This window comes from Alosa alosa, chromosome 4, assembly GCF_017589495.1.
Source record: "Alosa alosa isolate M-15738 ecotype Scorff River chromosome 4, AALO_Geno_1.1, whole genome shotgun sequence".
In the NCBI taxonomy this organism is placed as follows: domain Eukaryota; kingdom Metazoa; phylum Chordata; class Actinopteri; order Clupeiformes; family Clupeidae; genus Alosa; species Alosa alosa.
In genome coordinates, this window is record NC_063192.1 from 21,137,815 (window position 1) to 21,162,488 (window position 24,674).

General features: G+C 41.0%; 2 protein-coding genes across 3 annotated transcripts; one reads left to right on the top strand and one right to left on the bottom strand.

The window, feature by feature from the left end:
* Window positions 1–216: 216 nt before the first annotated feature.
* Window positions 217–6,806, bottom strand: fance (FA complementation group E). 2 transcript variants are annotated; one of them, XM_048242276.1, is made up of 10 exons: window positions 6,396–6,806; window positions 5,679–6,261; window positions 5,262–5,306; window positions 5,111–5,167; window positions 4,583–4,768; window positions 4,135–4,258; window positions 3,678–3,753; window positions 3,073–3,139; window positions 1,298–1,423; window positions 217–1,165 (listed from the first exon to the last, which is right to left on the bottom strand). In XM_048242276.1, exons 1-10 carry the CDS (start codon window positions 6,602–6,604, stop codon window positions 1,064–1,066), a joined length of 1,575 nt encoding a protein of 524 aa, XP_048098233.1. In that variant the 5' UTR covers window positions 6,605–6,806; the 3' UTR covers window positions 217–1,063. The 2 variants fall into 2 exon arrangements, with proteins under 2 accessions (XP_048098233.1, XP_048098234.1); XM_048242277.1 differs by having other exon boundaries at window positions 4,625–4,768; window positions 6,396–6,805.
* Window positions 6,807–7,142: 336 nt separating this feature from the next.
* Window positions 7,143–24,583, top strand: rad21l1 (RAD21 cohesin complex component like 1). Its single transcript, XM_048242274.1, has 14 exons — window positions 7,143–7,237; window positions 8,109–8,277; window positions 8,452–8,581; window positions 8,794–8,893; window positions 9,113–9,231; window positions 9,852–9,911; window positions 10,044–10,133; window positions 10,431–10,574; window positions 15,151–15,383; window positions 15,866–15,959; window positions 16,452–16,600; window positions 17,302–17,406; window positions 22,804–22,878; window positions 24,323–24,583. The coding sequence occupies exons 2-14, from the start codon at window positions 8,131–8,133 to the stop codon at window positions 24,509–24,511; spliced, it is 1,635 nt and encodes a 544-aa protein (XP_048098231.1). The 5' UTR covers window positions 7,143–7,237; window positions 8,109–8,130; the 3' UTR covers window positions 24,512–24,583.
* Window positions 24,584–24,674: the final 91 nt, after the last annotated feature.

Genomic DNA, 24,674 nt, shown 5'->3' on the forward strand with positions numbered 1-24,674 from the left:
TTCAACCTTTGATTATTTTATGTATTAGGCTACTACAACCCTACGACCAAAACCTGACTGAAAATTGCTCCCAAAATGTTCTAAGTGTGAAAAACAAAATAAAGTCTCTCCCCACGTAGGCCTACGGGTAAACAATGACATTATATGCATGGCCGATGAGTTCTCTTCTCTTTCATTCATTTTTTATCATGCCGGTTTGAAGATAGTTAGAAAACAGAGGAGGATCCTTAATCATCCTAGCCGTGGACAAAGGGAGGTTTATTAGTGTGGATACAATGTGTTGTTAATACTGTCACTTTTCCAGTTGAACTGTGCCGTCATCATTGCCACTAGGTTAACCTGGGACCCAGTAAGTGTACTTATCCCACTTTGACCCATTGGTCTATATAAAGCCACCCTTCTGGACATCGACAGTGAGCGACTAAATTTGTAGACTGAACTTAACCAGGGGTACCAATAAATGTAGAGGGCACTGTACTGAGCAAGTTATGCATATTTGCAAAATGCCCTGTATTGTTGTGGATATGACTTGATTAATGGACAAATATGCAAAATAAATAAAAGGCAAATCACAAATGACACAAACCACAAATGGACAGGATCAACAAATGTGCAAAACCTGTTTCACAAGTACAATTCGCTTTGTATTTTTGTGGATATGAATTTACACAGCACAGATAAATAAATACAGGCATGTGGATAGTGAACTATTTGTGGATCACCGAAAATATTTGTGAATTGTCCTCTGTGTATTGTTAAATAATAAATCCCCATAAAAATGTCCATAAATGAGTTGATATGCTGAGAGGGAGGACTATGAGGGTGGGAGGGAGTTAAGATGGCAATGAGAGAAAACAGAGTTGTGCACAGAGATCGAGACAGTGTAAAAGTTATACACTGCAGGCATTTGTGTAGGCCTGCAGCAGATAACGTAATAAAAACCCATTTAAACACAATCATTTTACTATAAACACATTATATTTCTCCTTAGTGTTCATTTCAAGAAACAACTACAGTGTCCATCAGTTGTTGATGCTGTGGAGTTTCTACTTGAGATCCCTCATTAGTGGGAAATCCGTTTGAGTGCTGCCTGAAGGGATTTCTTCAGAAATGTTCCATTAGCATCTAGGCAGCAGGATAGAGTGTGTCTGCAGCCACCTTTAACCTGATACGACAGAAGAAACACATAGCAGGGAGTTACTTGTACAGCCTGATTTGAGGTCACTGTCATTTTCCTGCTATGATGTGTGAAGAGCACCATCTTGTGGAGAAGTTGTGTAGTGCTGTAGTAGCTTACATGGCTCTGGTATTTGGTCAGCACTGTGAGCAGCATCTTGGCAAACTTCATGGACTTGACAAAACTTGGCGACTGACTGCTGAGCTGGTTCGTGAACCGTGTGAAACATTCCTCTGTCAATTCCAACTGTGGAGAATATGGAAAATTACAGCTTACACCTACAGTACACCACACATTTGATGACAATCTATTATGGTTACAGCAAATCAATTTAAATGGGCTCTAATTTAAATGGTAGGCAAAGTGCAAAGTCTGTCAATAAGGAAAGTTCTTGCACATGAACTATAGCAAACATGTGGTATTGTGCAGCTGTTAGACCTTGCACTTTGTCCATGCTTTAAATTAGGGCCCAAAAACGCCTTACACATAGGCCACGCACTCACACACACTTTGATGCGGGTTTACGCTAACTTCGTGAGGGCTTAGGGCTGTCCCACTGCAAAATTGTGAAGTGCTTGAGGGCTCGCTCACACCCTTTCTGTTGTGTCTCCGCCATTCGGCATCTATGAACGAATTACCAACAATTCATAGCGTTGTGACGTGAAACACAGGGTTATCCAAAGGGAGTAAACAACTGGCATAAATAAAACGGAAACGTTTTTGTGTTGTCAATTTAATGACAGGTCACAGGTGCTGCCCCATTCCTGTTATTAGCGTTCTGAACCCTTACACCCTCGCAAACCTGATCACTTACGATGGATGTCAGTTAAGTGTGTGAGGGTTCTGGGCTTAAAGGAGAATTCCGGTGTGATATTGACCTAAAGTGTATTGAAACATGATACCGAGTGTGAACGTATGTCTCATAGCCCATCTCAGCTTGTCCCCTGCACTCCAAAATCTGGCGCTAGTTAGCCGATGCTACCAACAGCTTTTTCAATAGTGGTGCTTCGGCATCGGGCTAGCCATGCAAATAAATCACTGTTTTACACCCATTTACGAGGCTCAATGTATCTCCACACTTCATTGGTAGACTTCCGAGGGCCCTGACATTTAAAACGAGACATTGAAAACTTTGAAAAAGCACTGGTAGTTTACTTACAAGACGATTTATACAGACAGTATCTTCATGAAGTTTAGCGTTTGCAGCCATTTTGAATTTAGTCCGCGATAAGTCGAAAGCAAACGGTAAGAATTAACAGGTATGATAAGGGATCAGATTCCAAAAATAATTCAGTGGAAATGTATGGATTCCAGTTTCTTCCAGTAGCAGCAACTGGAATCCATGCATTTTTCAAAGTTCTCAATGTCTCGTTTTAAATGTCAGGGCCCTCGGAAGTCTACCAATGAAGTGTGGAGATACATTGAGCCTCGTAAATGGGTGTAAAACAGTGATTTATTTGCATGGCTAGCCCGATGCGAAGCACCACTATTGAAAAAAAGCTGTTGGTAGCATCGGCTAACTAGCGCCAGATTTTGGAGTGCAGGGGACAAGCCGAGATGGGCTATGAGACATACGTTCACACTCGGTATCATGTTTCAATACACTTTAGGTCAATATCACACCGGAATTCTCCTTTAAAGCTTAGGGATGACATTTAGGATTCAGCCATAGGATATGACAACGGCACCGCTGCACTCTGAAATCCATTATTTTCAATGGGCAGCTTGACGCTCAGCTAGCCCTTGCACACACATTATTGAACTATAACAATGTGTACTTGTGGTGGCAACCTTTTGCTGAACCCAGCACATACCGCTTATTTGAATGAGTTTCATATGATCTGAGCAGGCTCCTTAAAAAAATCAATCATTCTGTATCATTTCACATGTCTTACCCTTGTCTCCAGAAGACAGTGGATGACAGAGAGTATACTCTCATTCCAGGATCCAGAGAGAGTCATTCTGCAAAGATTAGAAAATGACAATTTACAGGAAATAAAAAAAAAAAGTGTACTACTAAAACTGGATGACAAAACTTCAGTTGAGTCAAAAATATGTGAGCTTTTGTGTGTAGGGATGCATCGATTGTGAAATTCTGTTCAACATACTTTTTAAATAATCATTTTAATTTTTAATGAGGGTCAGCAACAAACTACAAGTCTATAGAGAATTCATAAGCACAGCAATTCCCAAAATGTACAAGTGGGGCAGAATAAAATATGAAATAACATTTACGGATGAATACCAAAATAAGACTTCTGAATAAATTGTTGTTGACGGTTCCCCCACATATCTCATACAGTTCACATTTCTGTCATTACACTAGTTACCACCTAACAGAGGCCAAAAAGCATCATGTTTCTTACGTGTTTGTACAGAAATGATACCGATGTTAGGCCGATATAACTGCATCCCTAATTGTGATAAATTGATCTTTTTCTCCAGGAGTAACACTTCCTTCTACAATAAATGTAGACTTTTTAGAGACAAATGATCTTACCCAAAGACCAGCAGTCTATACTGGGGCTCCAGGGAATCCTCTATAAGTCTGCAGATTAGTTCAACTTGAACAGTTCCTGAAAGCATACACAACCACCAAATAAACTCTAATCAAGTTAGCTAACATGCAGGCCATATGAAGAAAATAAGTATGGTAAATGACATAGTTCTACAAATGCAGTCTGCAGAGATTAAGCTAAGGAGTATTAAGAAATGTATAGATATTCATTTAACACAAACAGTGTTTTGTTAGTTGGTTTCCTCAAGGGAAATTCAGTTCCACAACACTGTACGGTATATTCATTCACAGATGAACATCCCATGGCAAAAATAACACTTAGCAAACAGTGCACACCAGCAAACAGAGACAACAGAAATGCCTAACAGACAAGGACATCACACAAACACAGATCGACAGCAACTAAGCACCAGAGCCAACTGCACCCTGGCCAACTGACCTGTCTGGTCTCCCTCCAGAACAGGTTTGATGACCTCCTGGCACATGGGCCTGGGGTAGCGGGTGCACACTGATGACACGGCCGACGACAACAACCGGGAGGCTGGCTCTGACAGACAGACAATCTGTGGGAAGGAGCACATACTTATGATTGAATATTGTAGTTTTTTTTATAGTCATTGATTACAGAGGAACGAATAGCTATGTCACAAAGTTCCTAATATTCATTGATATTATTTGATATTTATTGTGAGATAAGTTTAAGTGTTGTAAGAAGTTTAAGTTGTATGGATGCTATCTATTTAACTATGGATGATTCACTGTAGATGTTTCTGACGATTCTCTAAGAACAGATGATTCTCAGAAATAGCTCCCAACCATACATACATCCTACTATCATATAAGTCTCTCTCTCTCTCTCTCTCTCTCACTCTCACTCTCACTCTCACCCAACTCTCGCTCACTCTCGCTCTCTCTCTCTCTCTAGGGACCTTGTTGAGCAGCAGGTTCCTGATGAGGGCGGCGGCCACGCTGTGGCTGAGGTCTGGAGACAGGGCCAGCAGGCAGGAGCAGAACTGGGCTAAGGGCTGCTCTGGCACCTCGGCCAGCTGCAGCAGCCCCCATAGCATGTCCACCTGCACATAGAGGAGATGGAGTAGGATGCAGAGGTGCAGGGCTTAAAGTAAGAGACATTACCATGCCTGATTCAGAACTTCAGAAGTTACCAGACATTTTGAAACCTGTATATGCATTATTAATTTTCAAATCTTAAACAGCCTGGCCCTTGCCTGAAATCAGGCACAGTGCCAGAGAACTTTAAGGCCTGGAGGCTTTAACTTTAAGCCCTGGAAGCCATAACCTGCGTTGCTCGACAGCAGCACAGTCCTGCACCCAACTAAAAAACTTGGACATGGGAGGCTAGCAAAGAAAATCAATCAAAGACTGCTAACACACAAACACAACATAAGCATACTGACTTGACCAGGGTCACATTCATTCAGCACTCCAAGGGTGGCCACAGTGCTTTGATCCCACTAAACAGGACAACCAAAAAGAAAAGGTTTTGTTATCAGTATGAGGAATCAGTGAGATGACGAACTTTTGTGGTTCCAGGTGAAAGTATCTCACCTCCATTTCAGTCTCTAGAAGTTCCTTAATTACTGAAACTGCAGCCTGTAAAGCAAGATGTTGAGCATCAACAAGTCAATCAAAGTCAAAAACAAGTCACTGCTCAACATTATTTAAAGCAAAATGCTGTATTGTTGTGAGTTCTTATGACCACAATTACTCTTCTATCTTTAACTTGTTCTATGTGCCAATGGTCCTGTTTCACTTTAGCATTCACTGTTACTATAAGAAATCAACATGTTAGCTGAATGATGCCATGTTTTAACCCTTAAAGGAGTACGAATGTTGAGAAATGAACGTTCTAAAGAATATCTGGGTTCATTGAATTCAACATAGAATTTTAGAACCTTCAATTGTTGCGGAACTTCAAAAACCTACACCTTTAAGGGTTAAGCATACTTCTCCAAAAGCTTTCACCTTTATGTGTTCTGGTAAAATAACAGAGCTGGAGTCATGTGGAGGCAACAGCGATGCTACTGCATCATCAGCAGGAGTTTGGTCCTGAGGAGACTCATCTGCTGGTGACACCTCCGTCTCTCCAGCAGCCTCCTCCAGTAGGCCTACACCACCACCACCAGAGTTGGGCAGTTCCATCTTCATCCTCTTCCTCTGTTGTCCCTCGTGGCTAGAGTCCACATCCAATTCCCCACTTTTCCTTTTCTGTAGCTGACTTGGGGGGACCGTGTCCGTTTGGCAAATCTCCGTTTTGGCGAAGTAAGAGGACCATCCGCCACTTCGACCAGTGCCCTTGAATTGGTCACAAAGTTCTCTCACACTCTTTTTGCACTGTGGAGTCAGAATCTCCCTGCTACCTCCCTCTAGTATGTCTCGGTGCAGCTGGCCAACCAGGGCAGCAGTCCATGGATCTGCATTTCCCTCTTGGCTCAAACAGTCTATCAAACTTAGGATGCAGTGTTTTGGTAGGATGGTATGTACGAGGTGTAGAAAGCACAAGAGGCTCCATTTGAATGACACAGGAAACAAGCACACCAAAGGTTTTCTTGAAGAAGAAAAATAAAACGTGTTAGCTAAACTGACACCAGAAGGAACGTTAAAGTTAAAGAGAGGTGAAATTAAGTGAGTGATAAAATGTTGTCGTGTCTAGTGGTACAACTTAAACAATGTTGTACTTACGATGTCAGTGCTTGGCTCTCCCTATCTAAACAGGGTTCTCCTTGGCACAGCCTTTCCAGTAGATTACGCAGCGGAAAATCAGTATCCGAAATGCGTTGACGATTGAACACTTTCAACGCTTTAGAAACTCCAGCTGAACCCAAGAGGAGAGCTCCCAGCAACAAGCGCGAGCGAGTATCGAAACGTTGCAATAACTCTTTTGCTTCCATTAGCCTATCTTTGTTTTAACTTAGCCATTTCGAGTGAGAGTTGACACCCTTTCCATGCAGCTAAAGGAACAGTTGTCTGTTACAGCTCTTGACAGACTAATTTTTCCCGTAAACGAAAACGGTACACAGTAAGAAAGGAAGTAACGTTATCTAGTACAAAAAGTGACTTAATTTTTTTTGCCGCCACCCCTGACAAGAAAAAGAAACGCATCAACATCGCCATCTATCGTCATGGAGAGTATTTTCAGGTGCAAATCTCAAAAAATGAAAGCATCTTTACTCCAAGACATTTCACACCAACACAGTTGTTTTTATTTGCAACGAGATAACCGACCATACTGCACTTGGCTTCGAACTGTTAATGACATTGCTTACTGAATGAATACTAACAATTCCTAGTTAAACAAAGAAAGAAAGAAATAATAATTTTAGTTTCCCTTTGCACACCTGACAAGTGGGGGAGTCCCTCCCAACCACGCAAGGGTGTCCCTTTTTGGCAGTGTCTAACATGATCTGGCAGGAGTCCTTTTTGAAAGGTGAAAGACAATGTCTGAACATGCGCAATTTAACCAATACAAAAACAAGGCGGGTGCGCGTCGCGTCGCGAGCTCCGACCTGTCACTTGGTTTGCAGGTAAGCATAAACCTTAACTGGAAGTGTATGAAAAGATATTCATGGACATATCTTTTATTTTAGCCGTTTATCTTAATTCCTTCATTGTTTGGGGGTTTGTGGTCGTACACAACCTGTTAAGCTAATTGTAACTTAAACATTATTTTCGTTTTAGTTTGTTTGCTTAATTTTGTAGCTTGAGCTAACTTTAGCCTGCTAGCTAGCTGGCTAATGTTAGCTAGAACAAATTCCCGCTATATGTGTTGCGTTTAAAATCTCTGGTTGTAGGCTAACATGTTGTATGATTGGCCATTATATTATATCGAGCTGTACCAACCAACAGTTTCTGTAATGTCAGTGTATTGGATAAAAACAAAAGCAAATACAGTAGTATGTAGAATTTATGTAGAAACCACGACCATATAGAATAGCAACTTCTATACTGTATTAATTATCCCGAAGTTAACTCAGTCAACATTTGCTGACCAGCCAACTTCTTTCATGTGTTAGACAAGATGAAGTCACCACTCACTCACCCAAGGTTAGGAGAAGTTAAATTTAGCTGGCTGTCATCATAACTTATTACATTATATTAGAATGACATTATGGCTTTGCACAGGTAGGCTATTACTAACTAGTGGGGAATAGAGACATGACAGGTGGGGCACGATGAACAGTCATAAACAGACCGGCATATGGATTAAAATAACATCTGATCCAGCGGACTGAGACGGGAAATATAACATGGGAAAAAAAAACATGGGGGGGAATCACATTACCATTTTGCCAGGTTGATGGGGTTAGGTGGGGCTTTCTCCATCTCCAAAGTGGGGAATGACAGAAAATGTTTGAGAACCACTGTACTAACATGAGTAGTATTTCTCTTTGACAGGACAGTTAAGAGAAATTGAAACATGCAGTTCTACACACAACTGTTTACCTCCAACCGTGGGACTCTGGCCAGGATCTGGCTAGCTTGTCACTGGGAGAAGAAAATTACCAAAGCTCATGTGTTTGAATGTAACTTAGAGACGACCATCCAAGATATAATTTGCCCTCAGGTAAGGTATTTGGCTAAGAACTGCAGTGGCCATTGTTTACTTAACTAAATTGTTGTTTACATAGGTGATTGTTGACAGTGACAGGAGTCAGGACTCATTGTTGTGTAGTAGCAACATTATTTGTAGTTATATCAACAAAGAAATATTTTTGGGGGTGTGATGTTCCTACTGTAGATAAAGATTGGCTTGAGAACATCAGGACATCTGCTTCTTGGAGTGGTGCGAATTTATTCACGGAAAGCCAAGTATCTTCTAGCAGACTGCAGTGAAGCTGTGGTCAACATCAAAGTTGCCTTTCGGCCAGGTAATATCTAAAGCCTGTGTCATCCAATTCTTCTTATGCTCAGTTTGACATAAGATGTGTTGATGACTTATTTGCTCCATATTGGAGAAACTGAAATAAACCACCAGTATATTGTGCTATAGACTCTATTTTGACATTCTTTTGAAATGGACACCAGAAAATAAATGTGTAGGGAAGGTTAGTAGTTGTTTGCTATCTTCTTGTGCCTTCAGGTCAACTTGACTTGCCTGAAGATGGGAGGGAAGCCCGGTTAAGATCCATTACACTCCCAGAAGACTTCACTGACTTTGATTCTGAACTGCCTGACCCAAAGTATGTTTTTTTTTTTTTTTTGTTTGTTTTTTTTGCTAATGGATCACTGTGAAAGAATCATATGCCTTGTATTATGTTATGGATATAGACAGTGTATCTGTTATGTAATGACTACCATACAAGTTTTTGTTAAAAAATAATGTTTTATGTTACTTAATGAAAGTTTGATCATTAGGCCTGAGGTTTAGTTTTGAAATGTGGGAATGTGTCTATTTTCAGGATGTTTGAGGACATAGTTGATATCTCCTTGAACCAGAGTCGCATAGAGGAGATAACACTCAGGGAAGATTTCGGGGGATTCCCTCTCATGATGGACAACTTCAGCAGCAGATCTTTAGGTGAACAACACCTAAACAATAAACAATAAATAAACAATCGGTTCTACCTAGTTCAAGTTGTTGCAGCCAACAGCTAGAGCTGCCAGGCAGCTACAATGTTCATGAGCCCCTATGTTAGCACTATTGGCTGCAACACCTCGAAACTAGGTAGAAGCGATTGTTTTCAGGGTTTTTTGTACCGACAATACTCGAGAAACAGAGATTTATGTGAAAAATCGCTGTAATTCTCCATTAAGATACTTTCACTGTTCAACTGTTCCTCTATGTTGAAGATATCAAACCGTAATTTGCGCTACGAGTTGTCTTTTCATGATTCAAATGATAATAATTTAATAATAATTCTTAATAACAAATAATAATAATTCTTTTTATTACTTGTGTATCTTTTTTTTTCGTTAAACATTTATCCCCTGGTTCATTTTTCTTGTTAAAATGTAACATAAGGCAGGGATTGTTTTTTCTTCTTCTTCTTCTTCTGGCTATAATGAATTGTGACTGTTGATCTTAAAACCAGCCCGTCTTGTGTGCAGACTCACACAATCAGTGATCCATCTTAACACAATAAGTGTGGGTATTTTCTGTGAACAATGATGGAACTGTCCTCTCCCTGTCTCTTGTAGGGGAGAGGGAGTCAGAGTTTGAGGGGTTTGGTGACGAAGGGATGGAGAACACCTTGCTTGGTAGGTACTTATTACAGATGTGCATCGACTTTGGGCCGAATGGGGCCTGAAGAGCAGGCTTGTTTATCAGTTGAAAATATTTATTCTCTGACGTGTGTTGTGGTGTTTTTCACTATTATGTTTTTTGTCCAGATTTTATGATAGAGGCCAGTAAGGATGGATTCACAGATATTTTTGACTCATATCATGAGGTCCCAATGACTCCACCTCCAACGGCCATCGGTATGCATGAATTACAATTATACGTAAATCCCTCAACCAAGTACTGCATTAGCTGTGTGTGTTATGTCCTTGCTCCTAACATTGTTGCTCTTAACATTATGCCTTTTTGTATGAGAAGTTAAGAAGTTTATTGTTTATTAAGGGAAATTCAGTTTCACAGACATTTCACTTGCAACTTCACAGATTAGTTCACAGATTTAAATGTTCATCCTCTGTGTTCTAAAGAGGCCTAGTATCCCAAGGAATCATGTGCAATGTTGTAACATAACTTTGGGCAATATCCAAATGTTCTGACAGATGCGGGTTCAAATGATTTGGAGGTGCAAGTTGAACCCTGTAGTCCCCATGCACCCACTGTTGTATCTGTCGGTACAATGAACGAGACGGTTCTGGTGGAGAATGAGGCAGAGTTCTTCGCTCTTGAGCCAGTTCCAATGACACGTAAGCCACTTTACATTGTGTTTGTGTAGTAGCCAGACTGTGTGTGGGTAGTGGATGGGTAATTTCAGTTGTAAACATTCACACACAATTAGAGATGTAACGGTATGAAAATTTAACATGACAATAATAGTGACCAAAATTATCACGGTTGTCGATATTATCGCGGTATTTTTTAAATGTGCTGAAAATGTTTCTGATTGCGGTTTATTTCCGGTGGAGCGTTAACTCTGTTGTAAGGGCAACTTCTGTTATAATCTGCTCCTAACACTCCAACACTGAATATCTTGTTTGTCCAATAATAACAATTTTAACTTCCATAAATCCTTCTTTATCACAACGTGCTGATTTACTAGGTGCAACACCCAACCGGGTCCGTGTAGACACTAATTACATAAGGGCAGGTTCAAACACACCTGGCACCACCGGAACCAAACTAGACGTACGTGCAAAGAGCCCATAGCATAGTGTCATAAAAGTAGTGTGGCTCCTTTAAGAGCAAAAGGCTCCCTTTTTGTTACTAGGTAGCCTACGTGTTGAGAGAAAATGCATACGCAAAACCAATAGAAGTTAGATGGGCTGGCGACTGAGTTAAAGTTGTTGCCCACTAAATAAAGCTGTAACTCTTTGATCTATCAACTTTGATTGAAGCTGTATCTTGGCGTGCTTGTTGCTCACAACTAGCCTACCATAAAGGAAAGCCAGGATGATTTAAACACTTTTCAATTAAACCTAATTCAGCTGTGCTATATAAGACGAGTGGTAAAAAAGTTAAAACGCTCAAAAGTGTTATGTCACTTATCCTACCCCATACAATTGGTAGATTCAACGGAGAACCATTCCTGTGAGAGTAGGCCTGCGAAAATGCACCACAGATCCACAAATCTAGTCTATCTGTGTTTGCAGTCATCCTGAAATATGCGTAGTAGTGGCAAGCACATAACAAGCCCTAGTTGCATGCTACGCCTGTGGGTCTACTTTGGGGGACTCAGATGATGCTGGAAAGAATTCAAAAGACGTTTTTCGCGCCACGGTAATTAAGATAATTAAAATCAAAACGGTAATTGTTATCGTCAAGAATTTTGTTGTGGTTTACCGTTACACCAGTAACCGTGACATCCCTACAACACAATGTTAAATTCCAGAGGTGTAAAAGTCCAGCTTCAGAAAGTAAAAGTCCTGCCACATTTTTTTCCCAACCATTCACTTAATCAGCTGATTCTAATTAGCACAGCTCTTAAGCCAGGTAGATCAGGGGCCTATTGCACAAAACTGGGATAAGGGATTAAGCCGGGATATCTTGGTTATCCTGGCTAAATTTATCCGTGATCCAGTTGCACAAAAGTGGGATAGGGGGCAGCAGGATATGTTATGGTATAAGTCACCATGGCGATTTATTCTATGGAGCTAGCCTGCTCCAGACCAGGCTAAGTTCCAGGATCTATTTAATCTCATCCCTTATCTCAGTCAGCAGTCACCACAAACGGAAACCAATAGTTATTCCACTGCCCACTACACATTGTTATCACATATAACTAGATCCACTGTCATTATTTAAACATTTGTGATCATTAATTAACTTTACCTGTCATGCGACAATGTGACGTCACAGGAGCATCATTTTAACCATTTTGCGCGTGGTGGTCGGGTGGTCGCGACACTAGTTGCAATAGTCTCCTAAACAGAGGTGTTGCTGTTGTGAAAATGCTATCGCTACCTACTTTACACCGTAGAAGGAGCAATGAAGCCACTCTAGTCATAGACATAATCAGAGCCCGTCTTATTAGACATTCTCTGACATAATATTCACCTTATTCCGCACGCAAACATGGGGGCGCTAGCTTTGCCCACATTGTCTCCGAACTTCCGATTGAGCAGTACATCCATTGCGATACATTGAGATAGCAGAGCTCTATCGAGATGACTGGCATCATATATTATGGGTCATCCTAAAGTTAGGGAGCGTTTATTTAGGATTTTGGTGACTTAAGACATTTCTGTTATACAGCTTTCCTATCTGAAGTTAGGAAAAACTGACTTTGGAGCCGCTGTTCTGTAAGTTAGCCTCTCTATCCTCTTCTGCCGTGTTATCCCAATGAAGCTAACTAGACGTAGCTAGCCGACCGGAAGTTTAAAGACAACGTGGAATTTAAAAAAATGGGCGGGCTGAATAAGGTGAATACATAGACGCTGCATCGACCGCTACTCCCTACTAGTGCTGACGAAACGTGGAGCCGCCATCTTGGACCGGTCATCCACTCCACTCAGTGTAATCTGTTTGGCCGGTGCGATGAGCTGTCAGCGCACTTAATTAATCATATCTCACTGAATACTGAACAGATTCTCACACAGTTTTTTTTTTTTTGCTGCAAAGGTCATATATGTAGCTATGATACAGGACACATGATTTAGCGTATTTTAATATTCATAGTGGGTTTAACAGTAATAGAATATTCTGATATATGATATAAAGTGACCTGACGTCCGATATCAAAACTGGGAACATAATCCATGTTTGACAGCATAGACAAAACTAGTTTGATACAAGTTTAATGAGTTAAATATAGTTCACAGTTGACAGAAAAGTTCCATCAACAGCATTATTCACAGAAAGGTTCCATAAACATTTAAGTGAGATCAGTGCCATTCAGACATCTGAGGGGTATTCCAAGTAGGCCTATGTGGTTTAGTGACAAACTTGGGTAAATTGACAGAATAAGTTGTAAACCTCCCAGTAGAAAAGCTGTATGATGCAGGAAACATGGTTGTGTGGGCTTAATAGTAATAGAATATTCTGATAAATGATATATTATAAAGTGATGACATCCAATATAACACTGGGAACATAACTAATCCATGTTTGACAGCATAGACAGACACTAGTTTGATACAAGTTTTAATGAGTTAAATTGACAGAAAAAATCCATTAACATTTTCAGTTCACATCTTTTACATCTCTGGTCTCATGCAAGAATTCATACTGAAGCAACATAAACTACTGTATATGTTTGTCTTTTACACCACATATTCTTAAATTAAAGGTACACTATGCAAGATTTACACCTTTATGAAGTCAATTCAGTTGGTAAACGAACTTGTAATAGGCGAATCGTTCACCTAGCATAGCTATACAGCATAGACGTAGCGAGTCCCTACCGAGAAAACCAGCCATGCAATAGGGGTGGGCGATATGGACAAAAAATATCTCGATATTTTTTGTGATTTTGACGATAACGATAATTAGTCGATATCCTTTAAAACATTGTTTTTGTTAAAGTCTGAGTTACTTTACAGCTCATTAATTATGAATAGCATCATTACAATAATAACCAATAACCTAACCTGTGACTTTTTAACCAAATCAACCAATGCATTGTCACTCTATGACACATTTCCAATTCTGTGTGTGACAATGACATGGTCTAGCCAGCTACATTAGAGAAGATGAATAGGCCGTTTCCCAAGAGAAAGTCTGAAGCTGAAGTTCAAGAGCAGTTTAAGAGCAATCATGTAGGCTAGCATTCCAAGTTACAGAATAGAAACTAATGTGTTAGCTTATGGCTAATGTATATGAGAAATCCCATAGAGATGCTAACAGTTAGCATAATCGGTAAACGTAGATACTTACAGCGAACTTCAGTCCATTTACAAGAGTTACATGAGAATAGTTCTTTGTTTACAACTGACTATTAAAATACTCAAAGGCTAATGTTTTCTCTCCATATAATACCAAGTGGGAAAAAACGTGACTTGTCCCATCAATGCTACTTGAACAGAAGTAGCAGCATAAAATCCCAAGTAGGCTACTCTTGCTGCACAAAATAAACATTTGGCATGAGTGTGACAACGTTGTGACCCACTAGTGATCACGTGACACTTGCTCTGCTGCAGCCAGGGGCTTCTCCAGCATACACCTCCTGGGAATGTATGAGTCTTCAATGCATAATTTTGAGTGGTTTTTCCCCATAAGTAATTTAAATACTCGATAATGTCAATTTGCACATCGTTAAAACAACAATCACGATATTATCGCAGACGATATATATCGCCCACCCCTACCATGCAACTTCCAAGAGTGGCGCCCGCCAAAACTCGCGAGAATCGTGAAACATTACCTTGTCAGTAGATATAGCACTTAGTTTGGAGATAGTTTTTGCCTGTTGTTAGTCCTTCACCTCCACAACAAAAGCATTTGCATTGTGTACAGGGGGGATAAGTCGCGAGAAGTTTGCTGTTTACTATAGCAGAGTAACATATAAATACATCGCGACTCTAGAGGGAGCTCTAAACTCGCCAAAAATACCTAAACCTGCAAAATATACCTTTAACAAAATTATTTTTACTAAGAAAGTACCGGTAAACAATCTCTTATTTAATTTACAATAATAAGACACAATAGTTTTAAATTTGATTGAATTTAATTTCATTGTGCTTATTACTTCATTTTTGTCATTTTTACTGTTTTTTAAGCAAATGGTTTGTAAGTCACATAAAACAAAGGACCTGATAAATACATTAATAACTTCAGCTAGAGTCAAATCTGCAGTGAATCCCAGTAATCTGTTTGTGGGTTGGGCAGCGACTCTGGAGAAGAAGAAAGGGAAGAAGAAGAGGAGGCTGATGGTGGACGCGAGGAAGGAACTGACCAATGAAGAAATGAGGCACATGCTGCAGGAATCCGATGATCTCACAGCAGCCCTGGACCTGGCCCCGCCTACCCGACAGCTGATGGAATGGAAGAGCAGCGGAGCGGTAGAATGGCTTTTCAGACATTACTGCCTCCCGGCTGTGTACCATCCAGACCTGCTGCAGGTGAATGGGGAGTGTCCTATACACACACACACACACACACACACCTACTCATACACATACATACACACACACACACACACACACACACACACACACCTACTCATACACATACATACACACACACACACACACACACACACACACACACACACACACACACACACACACTAGTCAACTGATGGAGTGGAAGAACAGTGTGTGTTAGTGTGCTTGTGTGTGTGGGGGTGGGAGATGGCTGGTACTCACACATGCATAACATAATCAGGTCTTCTGTCAAATATGTGCTACTTGTTAACATTTTGTTCTCATTTGTAGTAAGTTTATCCAATGCCTCCACTGCTAATGTTAAATTAAACATTGTAGAGAAATCCTGTCCATGTTGTGAGAATATATAACTCTAGGCCTGCAATTGCCACCTGTAATTATGATGTCACACATGCCGTCGCCAATGACGCTAAATGCTTCCATTCTTACCCATGCAGATATTCCCTAGAGACGTGTTTCCCCGGAAACCACCGTCAGAGGAGGTGGGTGAGGAGAGTGACCCAGAGAGGATGAGGAACCAGCATCAAGAGGGTAGGAGCAATTGGGAGGAGTGTAATTGTGTGTGAGGACTCGATTGCACTCTTTCTGTGCCCTTCAGTCTGCATTTATGCAGACTTTACTCAAAGGAATGATCAACAATTCATAGCATTGTGATGTGAAACACAGAGGGAGGCTGGAATCTTGAAAAAAATATCAGTAAACGACTGCCATAAAAAAGGAAATGGAAACATGTTTACCACACGTTTTTGTTGTTTGTTTGTTGTTTTGTTGTTGTTGTTGATTTAAGGATAGGCAACAGGTACCATTCTTGTTTTTAGCATTTTGAACCCTTACAGCCTTTCAAACTCTATTTTTTTCGAACGTACGCGCCGCTGTCACGTCTGGTGTAGCGACTTCCATTGATTATAGTGGCAGCTAATTGATGCAGCAGACGCTACGCGAACGGAACGCTTCAGTAACGCGCCTGGTGTAGCTTAGACCTTAGGGGAGCCTTCGAGATTTAGCCCATGACTCTCTCTGCAGAAGTGAGTGAGGCGTCCATCTTCCCCACGGAGGAGCCCAGTCTGCTGCAGGAGTCTGCGGACCAGAGCAAAGTGTCGCCGCCACCAATTGAAGAGGAGCTGGAGGAACCCAGCATCGTCCACCTGCCCTCCAGTGAACATAGAGACAACGTAAGCCCACTGACTATGTCTATATGCACAGCAATAATGTGACTATGACCTTATTCGGGTTAAGGGATCGGGAATCAGAAAATACTGTTTACATGGCAGCGTCTTATTCAAAATATTGTCTTAATATCGGAATATTTATGTCCATGTAAACATACTCACTGTCACATCAGCCACCTCAGGCAAAGCAGCTGAAATGAAGAACGCTATCTCACTGGATAGCTCACTATTGAGTGTTCTCTGTCCAGGCTTTCTAAAGTAATTTTAGTCATTCAATCATGCTCTACTGTCTGCTGAGAGAATCAGATAGAGTGTTTGGGTAGTGAGGAGGCACACCAGGGCTTATGGGCTTATTATCCTGTGTGTCCAGTACAGGGGTTGTGCAAGAGGAAGAGCAGCATCGTTAAAAAAAAAAACACGATTAGAGGAGTCCTAGAACTACAGTAGGACTATGTGGCTCTCTCTCTCTCTCTCTTTCACTTTCCCCATCCCCAGTATTCTTCAGGGAGTTTTTTTTTTTTTGTCAGACCCCAGGCTCATGGAGGAGCTGGTGAAAAAGTTGATTTTCATGTTCTCCCCAGTACCTCTCTCTCTCTCTCCCTCATCTCTCTCTCTCTCTGTCTCGGTCTCTCTCTCTCCCTCATCTCTCTCTCTCTCTCTCTCTCTCTTTTCTCTCTCTCTCTCTGTCTGTCTCTCTCCCCCAGGTGTTCTCCCCACCTGATCCTGTGTCGGAGGACTCTTTGCTGGTCCATGCGTCTGGTGTGGACGGAGAAATGCCATCCTCAGTGACACCAACACCCAAAAGTCAGGTAACTTTGCTGCACATTCACACACATTATTACAGTGAGGTAAAAATAACAGTCTGATGCCTGCGTAATCAGAACAGCCAAGAATAACCATTTTATTTCTCACTGACTCTCAGTCTTTTTAGTTCTCTCTTAGAGGGCAGACACATTAGGGATTCTACTCCATTCTAACAGCCTGTCAGGACACACACACAGAGACACACACTCTCTCACTGACACACACTTAAGCTGATGCACATACACTCTGTCTGAGACACACACACAACACACAAATAAACACCTATTCTTATCTTGAACAATACATACAAGTGGTCATTGACCACACTCACAGTCTGTCAATAGACTCACTGACTTTCTGACACACGCACACAGACACACACACAGACACACATACTCACACTCATACACATATACACACACACATACTCACACTCACACACACACACACACACACACACACACAGCTTTTTCTCAGCTTTTAAACGATGTTAGCCGATAATTGCTGTGTTGAACGGTTCGCGAGAAAAAGTAAATAATATAATTCAATTTAATCATACATTCTACTGAAGGTGTTGCGTCCCATGATCATCCATACCCATTCATCTCGGTGTAATGCTTTACGAACCCTTCTTTTAACACATGACAACCCATATATCAGAATAAACAGGAGACCTTACCGAACACAAAGGTGTAAAGCAGTCCCCTGTACAGTTAGCCGTTCCAGAGTAATCCAGTTTTGAATTTGCAGTAAAGTTCGACATACATGGATGTCTCCAAATTTGGGCTTTAAGTTTTACAATGTGTTTAAATTGTTCCACATAATTTCATAACGGGCCAAATACAAAATAAATGTTACAAATATCGCCTATATATTGGTAAATCAGAGGACAGCTGACTAAGAGTTTGTGAAAGTAGCCTTAATGATCACAAAATGCTAAGCATGCATCTAGGCTATTTGAGTTTCTTAAAGCTGAGCTGTGCTTAAATTGTTCAATACATGATTTCATAACAGGCCAAATATAAAATAAATGTTATATATAGCCTAGATATCTGTAAATATTAGATAGTCAGATGATTTACAGTTCTATGTAATATGTCATGTTTTCATTTCATGTTTTTGTAATGTTTCATACAGTGATGCAGGTCTACTGCAGTGAATAGGCTAAATACAACTTTGATAATTTTTATAGCCTACTACTAATAGTTAACTTTGGCCTTGGTGCCCTGACATGTGGCCTTTGTGCCCCCCACCAAATATGCCCAACTGAAGGCCAAGTGGCCTTGCCCCCAGAATGGTGAAATTCCAAGCCTGATGAGGCACATAGAAAGGAAAAAATGTACAGGATACATACAAGGGGAAAAATACAATATGAAATAGTTTAGTGGATTCCTGCACAGCCCTTGGCTCCGTCTGAGAAAAGATAATGACCTAAGCTATAAATGGATAACATTTCTAACAGCCTTTTCCCTAAAGGAACAAAATGCGTGGGGCCGTTATTGTGCTGCATGTGTGATTCTTCAGCTGACTCAGAGTATTTATGCGGTGGTAGTGTAGTGGTTAAGGAGCTGGGCTAGCGTGCAGTAGCCTGAGAGTTGTCGGTTCAATTCCCGGCTTCCACCGTTGTGCCCTTGAGCAAGGCACTTAACCCCAAGTTGCTCCGGGGACAATGTGATCCCTTGTAATATAGCTAACTATGTAAGTCACTTTGGTCAAGAAGTGTCTGCTAAATGTAATGTAATAATAATAATAATGATAATTTATAGTCACATCAAAATCATATTAGCAAATGCATACATACATATATTATGCATACATAATACATAAATTATTATGTACATTATATACATACATAACATTTAACTATTGTATTGTTTTAATTGTAAGTCACTTTGGACAAAAGTGTCTGCTAAATCCTGTAACCATAACATAAATGGAAAATTATCCTGTAAAGGTGTAGTGGCAGCATATGCATTTGTAAATCACATTATCATACATCAGAACATGGATTTTATCATGAGAATTAATAGAGACAGCACATTATTATGGTTTTGCTTGAGCAAATAATTATAGCACATCATGTAAGCTACTGTAAGCCCTTTCCTCACAAATTCACCCCATGACATCATTCCCCATTAAATATAAATAAATGTTAATTGTCAGACCCACTCTAGGGTCCCACCCTCTCGGGCTTGAAGAGATGGTCTGATAAACAGGATGGGATGGGATAAGAGGAGGAGTTAAAGAATGGAGGCAATAGAGGAAGGTGATTAGATGTTGTGTTTCTGTTTCTCCAAACTTCAAGCATAGTACAGATTTTATTTTTTCCCAACAGTATATGTGTACATGAGGTACCAACATTGAGAAAGGGATGGAACCACAAAGCAAATAGTTCATGTTTAATTCTTGAAATGAATGATTTATGATTTCCTATTTTTGTGTGTAGATCTGATTGTTCAGTGTTGTTAGATGTTTTTGATCCAGTATCTGTGGTAGTGGAGAATGCTATGTGACTTTTAGCATATTAGTGTGCCTTTTCTGTCATAGTCTCTCTGGATGTCAAAACTGTGACCGTGGTGTTATTATTAGCACCTTGCTCTATAAGTTGGCATGCAGGCACACACACACACACTCTCTCTCTCTCTCTCTCTCTCTCACACACACACACACACACACACACACACAAGACGAGAGGAAGGGGAGGGGGGGTAGAGGGAGTGAGGGGGGGTAGAGAGAGTGAGGGGGGGTAGAGAGAGTGAGGAGGGGTAGAGGGAGTGAGGGGCCTGCAGAGGAAGAGAAAGGGATGAGAGGTAATTTAATTAAGTAGAGCTTACAGGACTTGATGGTACAATCCCTTTAATAATCAGCACTGCTTCTTGTCTGGTGTCCTGAGTGGGAGAGGGATAAACGCTTCATTGGGGTCATCAGGTGGGCACTCTCTGCCCTTGGTGTGTCGTTGATTAAGGCCCACGACACCTCCAGTCAACACCGATGTGGAATCAATGAATGAGAAGTTTCTTGTTGTTTTTACCCTAAATGCACTTTATCAGATGTAGCAACCCTAATTTCATTGCACAGGCAACTGTACAATGACAATAAAGGCTATCTATCTGTCTACCTATCTTTTTATCTATCTATCTATCTATCTATCTATCTATCTATCTATCTATCTATCTATCAGTTCACGTCTCACTTCTCATATATCATGTGCACTTATGTTAGATAATGTGCACTGTTATTTACAGGTAAATTCAATAAAATGCAATAACAGTGTGCAGTTAGTCAAGTTCGGTGACTTCTTTTACTGCAGTAAATGTCTTATTTTTTTGCTTTTAGAGGTATTAAAAAGTTGTAAAGGTCGTTGAATTTGTACAAAAATAATGTGACGTGATATGATGGTGGGGGAAATGAGGGAATGAGAAACCTGCCAAAGAAGATAAGGTGATGAGAGGTGGCCAAAGGAGGAATGGACAGAATCAGGGAAGAGTAGAAGAGGGGGAAGGATGATAGGAGGAGATACAGAAATGGAGGGAGAGAAACGGAGGGAGAGAAAGAGGGAAACGGAGGGAGAGAAAGAGGGAAACGGAGGGAGAGAAATGGAGGGAGAGAAAGAGGGAAACGGAGGGAGAGAGCAACTGAAGACAGGTTATCAGGGGTCATCATCACTGCCTGGTGGCTTCAGGCAGGGAGCTGTCACAGCATTAAGCATTACATACACACACTCACACACACTCACACACACACACACACACAGTCAGAGACACACTTTCTCTGACACAGGCACACACACTTGCTCATACCACATACGAGACACTTACTGACACACACATACACACACTGACAAACACTCACGCTCATGCACACACACCATACTTACAGGCAGACAGACACATGATGCTGTATGCTGACACATACACACACACACACACACACACATGCAAGAACGAAACACACACACACACATGCAAGAACGAAATTCTTAGATACACACATGATCGCGTGCACACACACATACACACACACACACACACACATACACACATATACACACATGCAAGAACGAAATTCTTAGATACACACACACGATCGCGTGCACACACACATATACACACACGCACGCACACACAGCGGTGAGAGTCAGCTGTCATGTTGAATTTTATGCTACTCATCCCCTCTGACTCCGCAGTCTGGACAGTCTGAGCTGAGCTAGAATGACCCCTCACACACACACACACACACGCACACACACACACATACACTCAATTATATCTCCCTCTCTCTCTCTAACCTCTGTTTGTCTTTCAGTCTGTTTTTCTTTTTCTTTTCATCTCACACACACACACACTTGCTCATTCTTAGCCATCTCAGTGCCTTGGTATCCCTTACCTCTAGTCTCTGTATTTTTATTCTGAAAACAACATTAATAACAGTCAGTACAGCCAGCAATATCACCGATATTGACAAAAGAACTATAAAAGAATAGTAGTAATAGTTGTATATTTCAAGAGGGACAGATTTAATATAGACCCTTTTAACTACATCAACAAACGTGAATTCCCACTGCATTTCTGGTGGTACAGAAAACAACACCGAGCTAATGGTAACTCGGAGATAAACAAACAAGCAACAGCTTTTAAATTGACATTTTATGGGGTACTCCACTAAAGTCCAATACCTTTTAATTACAACTTATTTGCATTGATTTTGAACGATAAAACCGGAAGACCTCTAGGAACAGATTGAAAGGGTCTATGAACAAGCCAAATAAATAGTTATCCTGTTATTCCGTCCAGTACCATGGGAACACCTTTTTTGCTGTAGTGTGTCTGAGCCTTTTTTTTTCTGCAAGGGCAGTTGGTTGTCCTGGCCCTAAGAGAACATAATTAGAAGCTATGATGGTAGAAGGACATAATGTTGTATATTTTTAAAATAGGAAGGAAGAAGTGTGTCTTAATGTTGACCTTGTAAGGAGGTGGTATGCGATGTCCAAACACTTAACTTTACCTCAGGTGTGTTTTTATTCTCTTTTGCACATGATGATTGCACTTAGAACCCTCTGCTTTGTGTTTTTGAAAATGTGTAAATGTGTTTTACTGTTTTCAGTTTTCCCAGTTTCCCTGTTTGTACCTTGAAATATGTGTTGTGTGTTTTTATCATTCCAAAGGTAATCTGGTTGGTAATAGTGTTGGAGATTGGATTGGACAAAATATTACCTACAAAATTCTCCTTGCAGAAATTGCTTTCCTTGCTTATACGTTTTTTACTGACTTAATGGGTTTTTTTTTGGTCATTTCATTAGAAAGTCTGGTGCTGCTGTGTGGAATATTTATGGTTTGTGAGTGATTTGTATCACCATTTCTCTCTCTCTCTTTCGCTCTCTTTCTCTCTCTCTCTCTCCACAGTTGGATCAGAACAGTGAAGACATGGAAGAGAAGAGGCTTACGAGCCGAGCTCAGAGACTCCTCCAGGCCCTCAAAGTAAGAACCAATCAAGTGCCTATCACATCTGCTCTAAACCCTACTCATTAATTGTCATCAGCCACTGTGTGGTAGCATTGAGCACTACAGGGTGGATTTAAGTGTGTGTGTATGTGTGTGGGTGTGAGCGTGCATCTGTGTGTGTGTGTGTGTGTGGGTGTGCGCACATGTGCGTGTGTGTGTCTATGTGTGGTGTGTGTCTGTGGAGATTAAGAGAGGCTGAGAAATGTGTGTGTGTGTGTGTGTGTGTGTGTGTGTGTGAGAGAGTGTGTGTGGGTGTGTGTGTGTGGGAGGCTGAAAACATATCTTAAAGGTTACTCTCTCACACTCTCACACAAAAATATCAGTTGCATTTGTTTCTCTCCCGTCATTTTCAGTGGTAGTTTGTGGCAGCTGCAGTAATTAGAATTCAAACGAAACATTTCACGAGAAAGGGCAGCACTGCTGTTGGTTTTTAAGCTGCTCCCGTTAGTCGCGGTGATGTGATAATGCAGCGCGAGTGTGTTGCATTTTGAACTTCTCCAGCACTAGCTATTAAAAATGAAAAGGCTGCAACTGTAGGTGTTACATGGTTAAGCACTACGGGGTTGATGTTTAAGTGTCGCACGCTGGCTGGTTGCTGACAAAACTGTGCTCATATGTCTGCCTGTGCCTTAGTCTTTGTGTAACTTGTCCTTATATCCTTATAGACCCTTTCAAGAGAGTTCCATTATCAGCATCATAGTTGGCCCCACAAGACTTCCTTTTTAACATTCCATATGTTATCTTAATGTAGAGGAAGTAGATTGGGGCCCAAATAGAACGTTCAAGCATTGTTTTTGTTTTTATTGTTGAAAGGGTCCATACACATGTGTGGAGAACATAGAGAGGAGAGTGTGTGTGTGACCAGTTTGTGTGTCTGTGTATTTCTCTGCTTATAAGCTGATGAATATGTGTGCATTTGCTTTGCTGATGTGAAAGTGATGTGAAGGTAGGTCTTTCTGCTTGAGACCTAGTGTGTATGTCAGTTTGTGTATTGAGGTGGTGATACCGTGCTTCCATGCTTTTGTGTGTGTTTCTTCTTGTGTGCTGGTCTGTGTGTGTGCATGTGTATGTCACTCCTTATAATATAAGGCTTATATGCTGACGTGTGTTTGAGTGTGTGTGTGTGTGTGTTTGACTGAGTGTATGTGTTTCTTTTTGACTGCTGATGTTGGACTCTGCTTGATGTATGTCATTCCTTGTATGCTGACACATGTCTGTGTGTGTGTGTGTGTTTTCTGCTAGTGTGGGCTGACGTGTATGTCACCTGATGTATGTCGAGTAGTGTATATGTGTGTGCTTCTTCTTGAGTGCTAATTTATGTTTGTCTCTGCTTATGCATCGATGTGTATGCCACTCCTTATATGCTGACGTGCGTGTGTGTGTGTGTGCGCGCGCGCGTGTGCGTGTGTGTCTACGTTAGGGTCGTGACCCGCGGCCCAACGCCATGTTCAGCCTGCAGGAGCTGTGTCAGGGAAGCTCCCGCTCAGAGGTGGCCGCCATGTTCTTCTCCCTGCTGGTGCTGAGGAAGCAGGGTGCCCTGGACCTGCACCAGAGCGCCCCCTACAGTGAGATCATCGCCACACCAGGGCCGCGCTTTACAGCCTTCTAGGAAGTGGATGGAGGGTACAGGACAAAAGAGAAATGTATTTATTGTTTGTTTACTATGTATATAATTTTCTTTTGATTAAACTAATTAAAAAATTGTTGAAAATTCTTGTCTCAGGCATGATAATTGTTTGTATCACAATACTCAAAAAGGGGGAGGAGGGACA

Coding starts and splice junctions, on each gene's coding strand:
- fance (XM_048242276.1), bottom strand. CDS start 6,604: ATGGAAGCAAAAGAGTTATTGCAACGTTTCGATACTCGCTCGCGCTTG. Junction 6,262..6,395: donor GAGAGCCAAGCACTGACATC/GTAAGTACAACA, acceptor TTCTTCTTCAAG/AAAACCTTTGGTGTGCTTGT. Junction 4,769..5,110: donor ATGAATGTGACCCTGGTCAA/GTCAGTATGCTT, acceptor CTCTATGTGCAG/GTGGACATGCTATGGGGGCT.
- rad21l1 (XM_048242274.1), top strand. CDS start 8,131: ATGCAGTTCTACACACAACTGTTTACCTCCAACCGTGGGACTCTGGCC. Junction 8,278..8,451: donor AAGATATAATTTGCCCTCAG/GTAAGGTATTTG, acceptor TTCCTACTGTAG/ATAAAGATTGGCTTGAGAAC. Junction 16,601..17,301: donor CCAGTGAACATAGAGACAAC/GTAAGCCCACTG, acceptor TCTCTCCCCCAG/GTGTTCTCCCCACCTGATCC.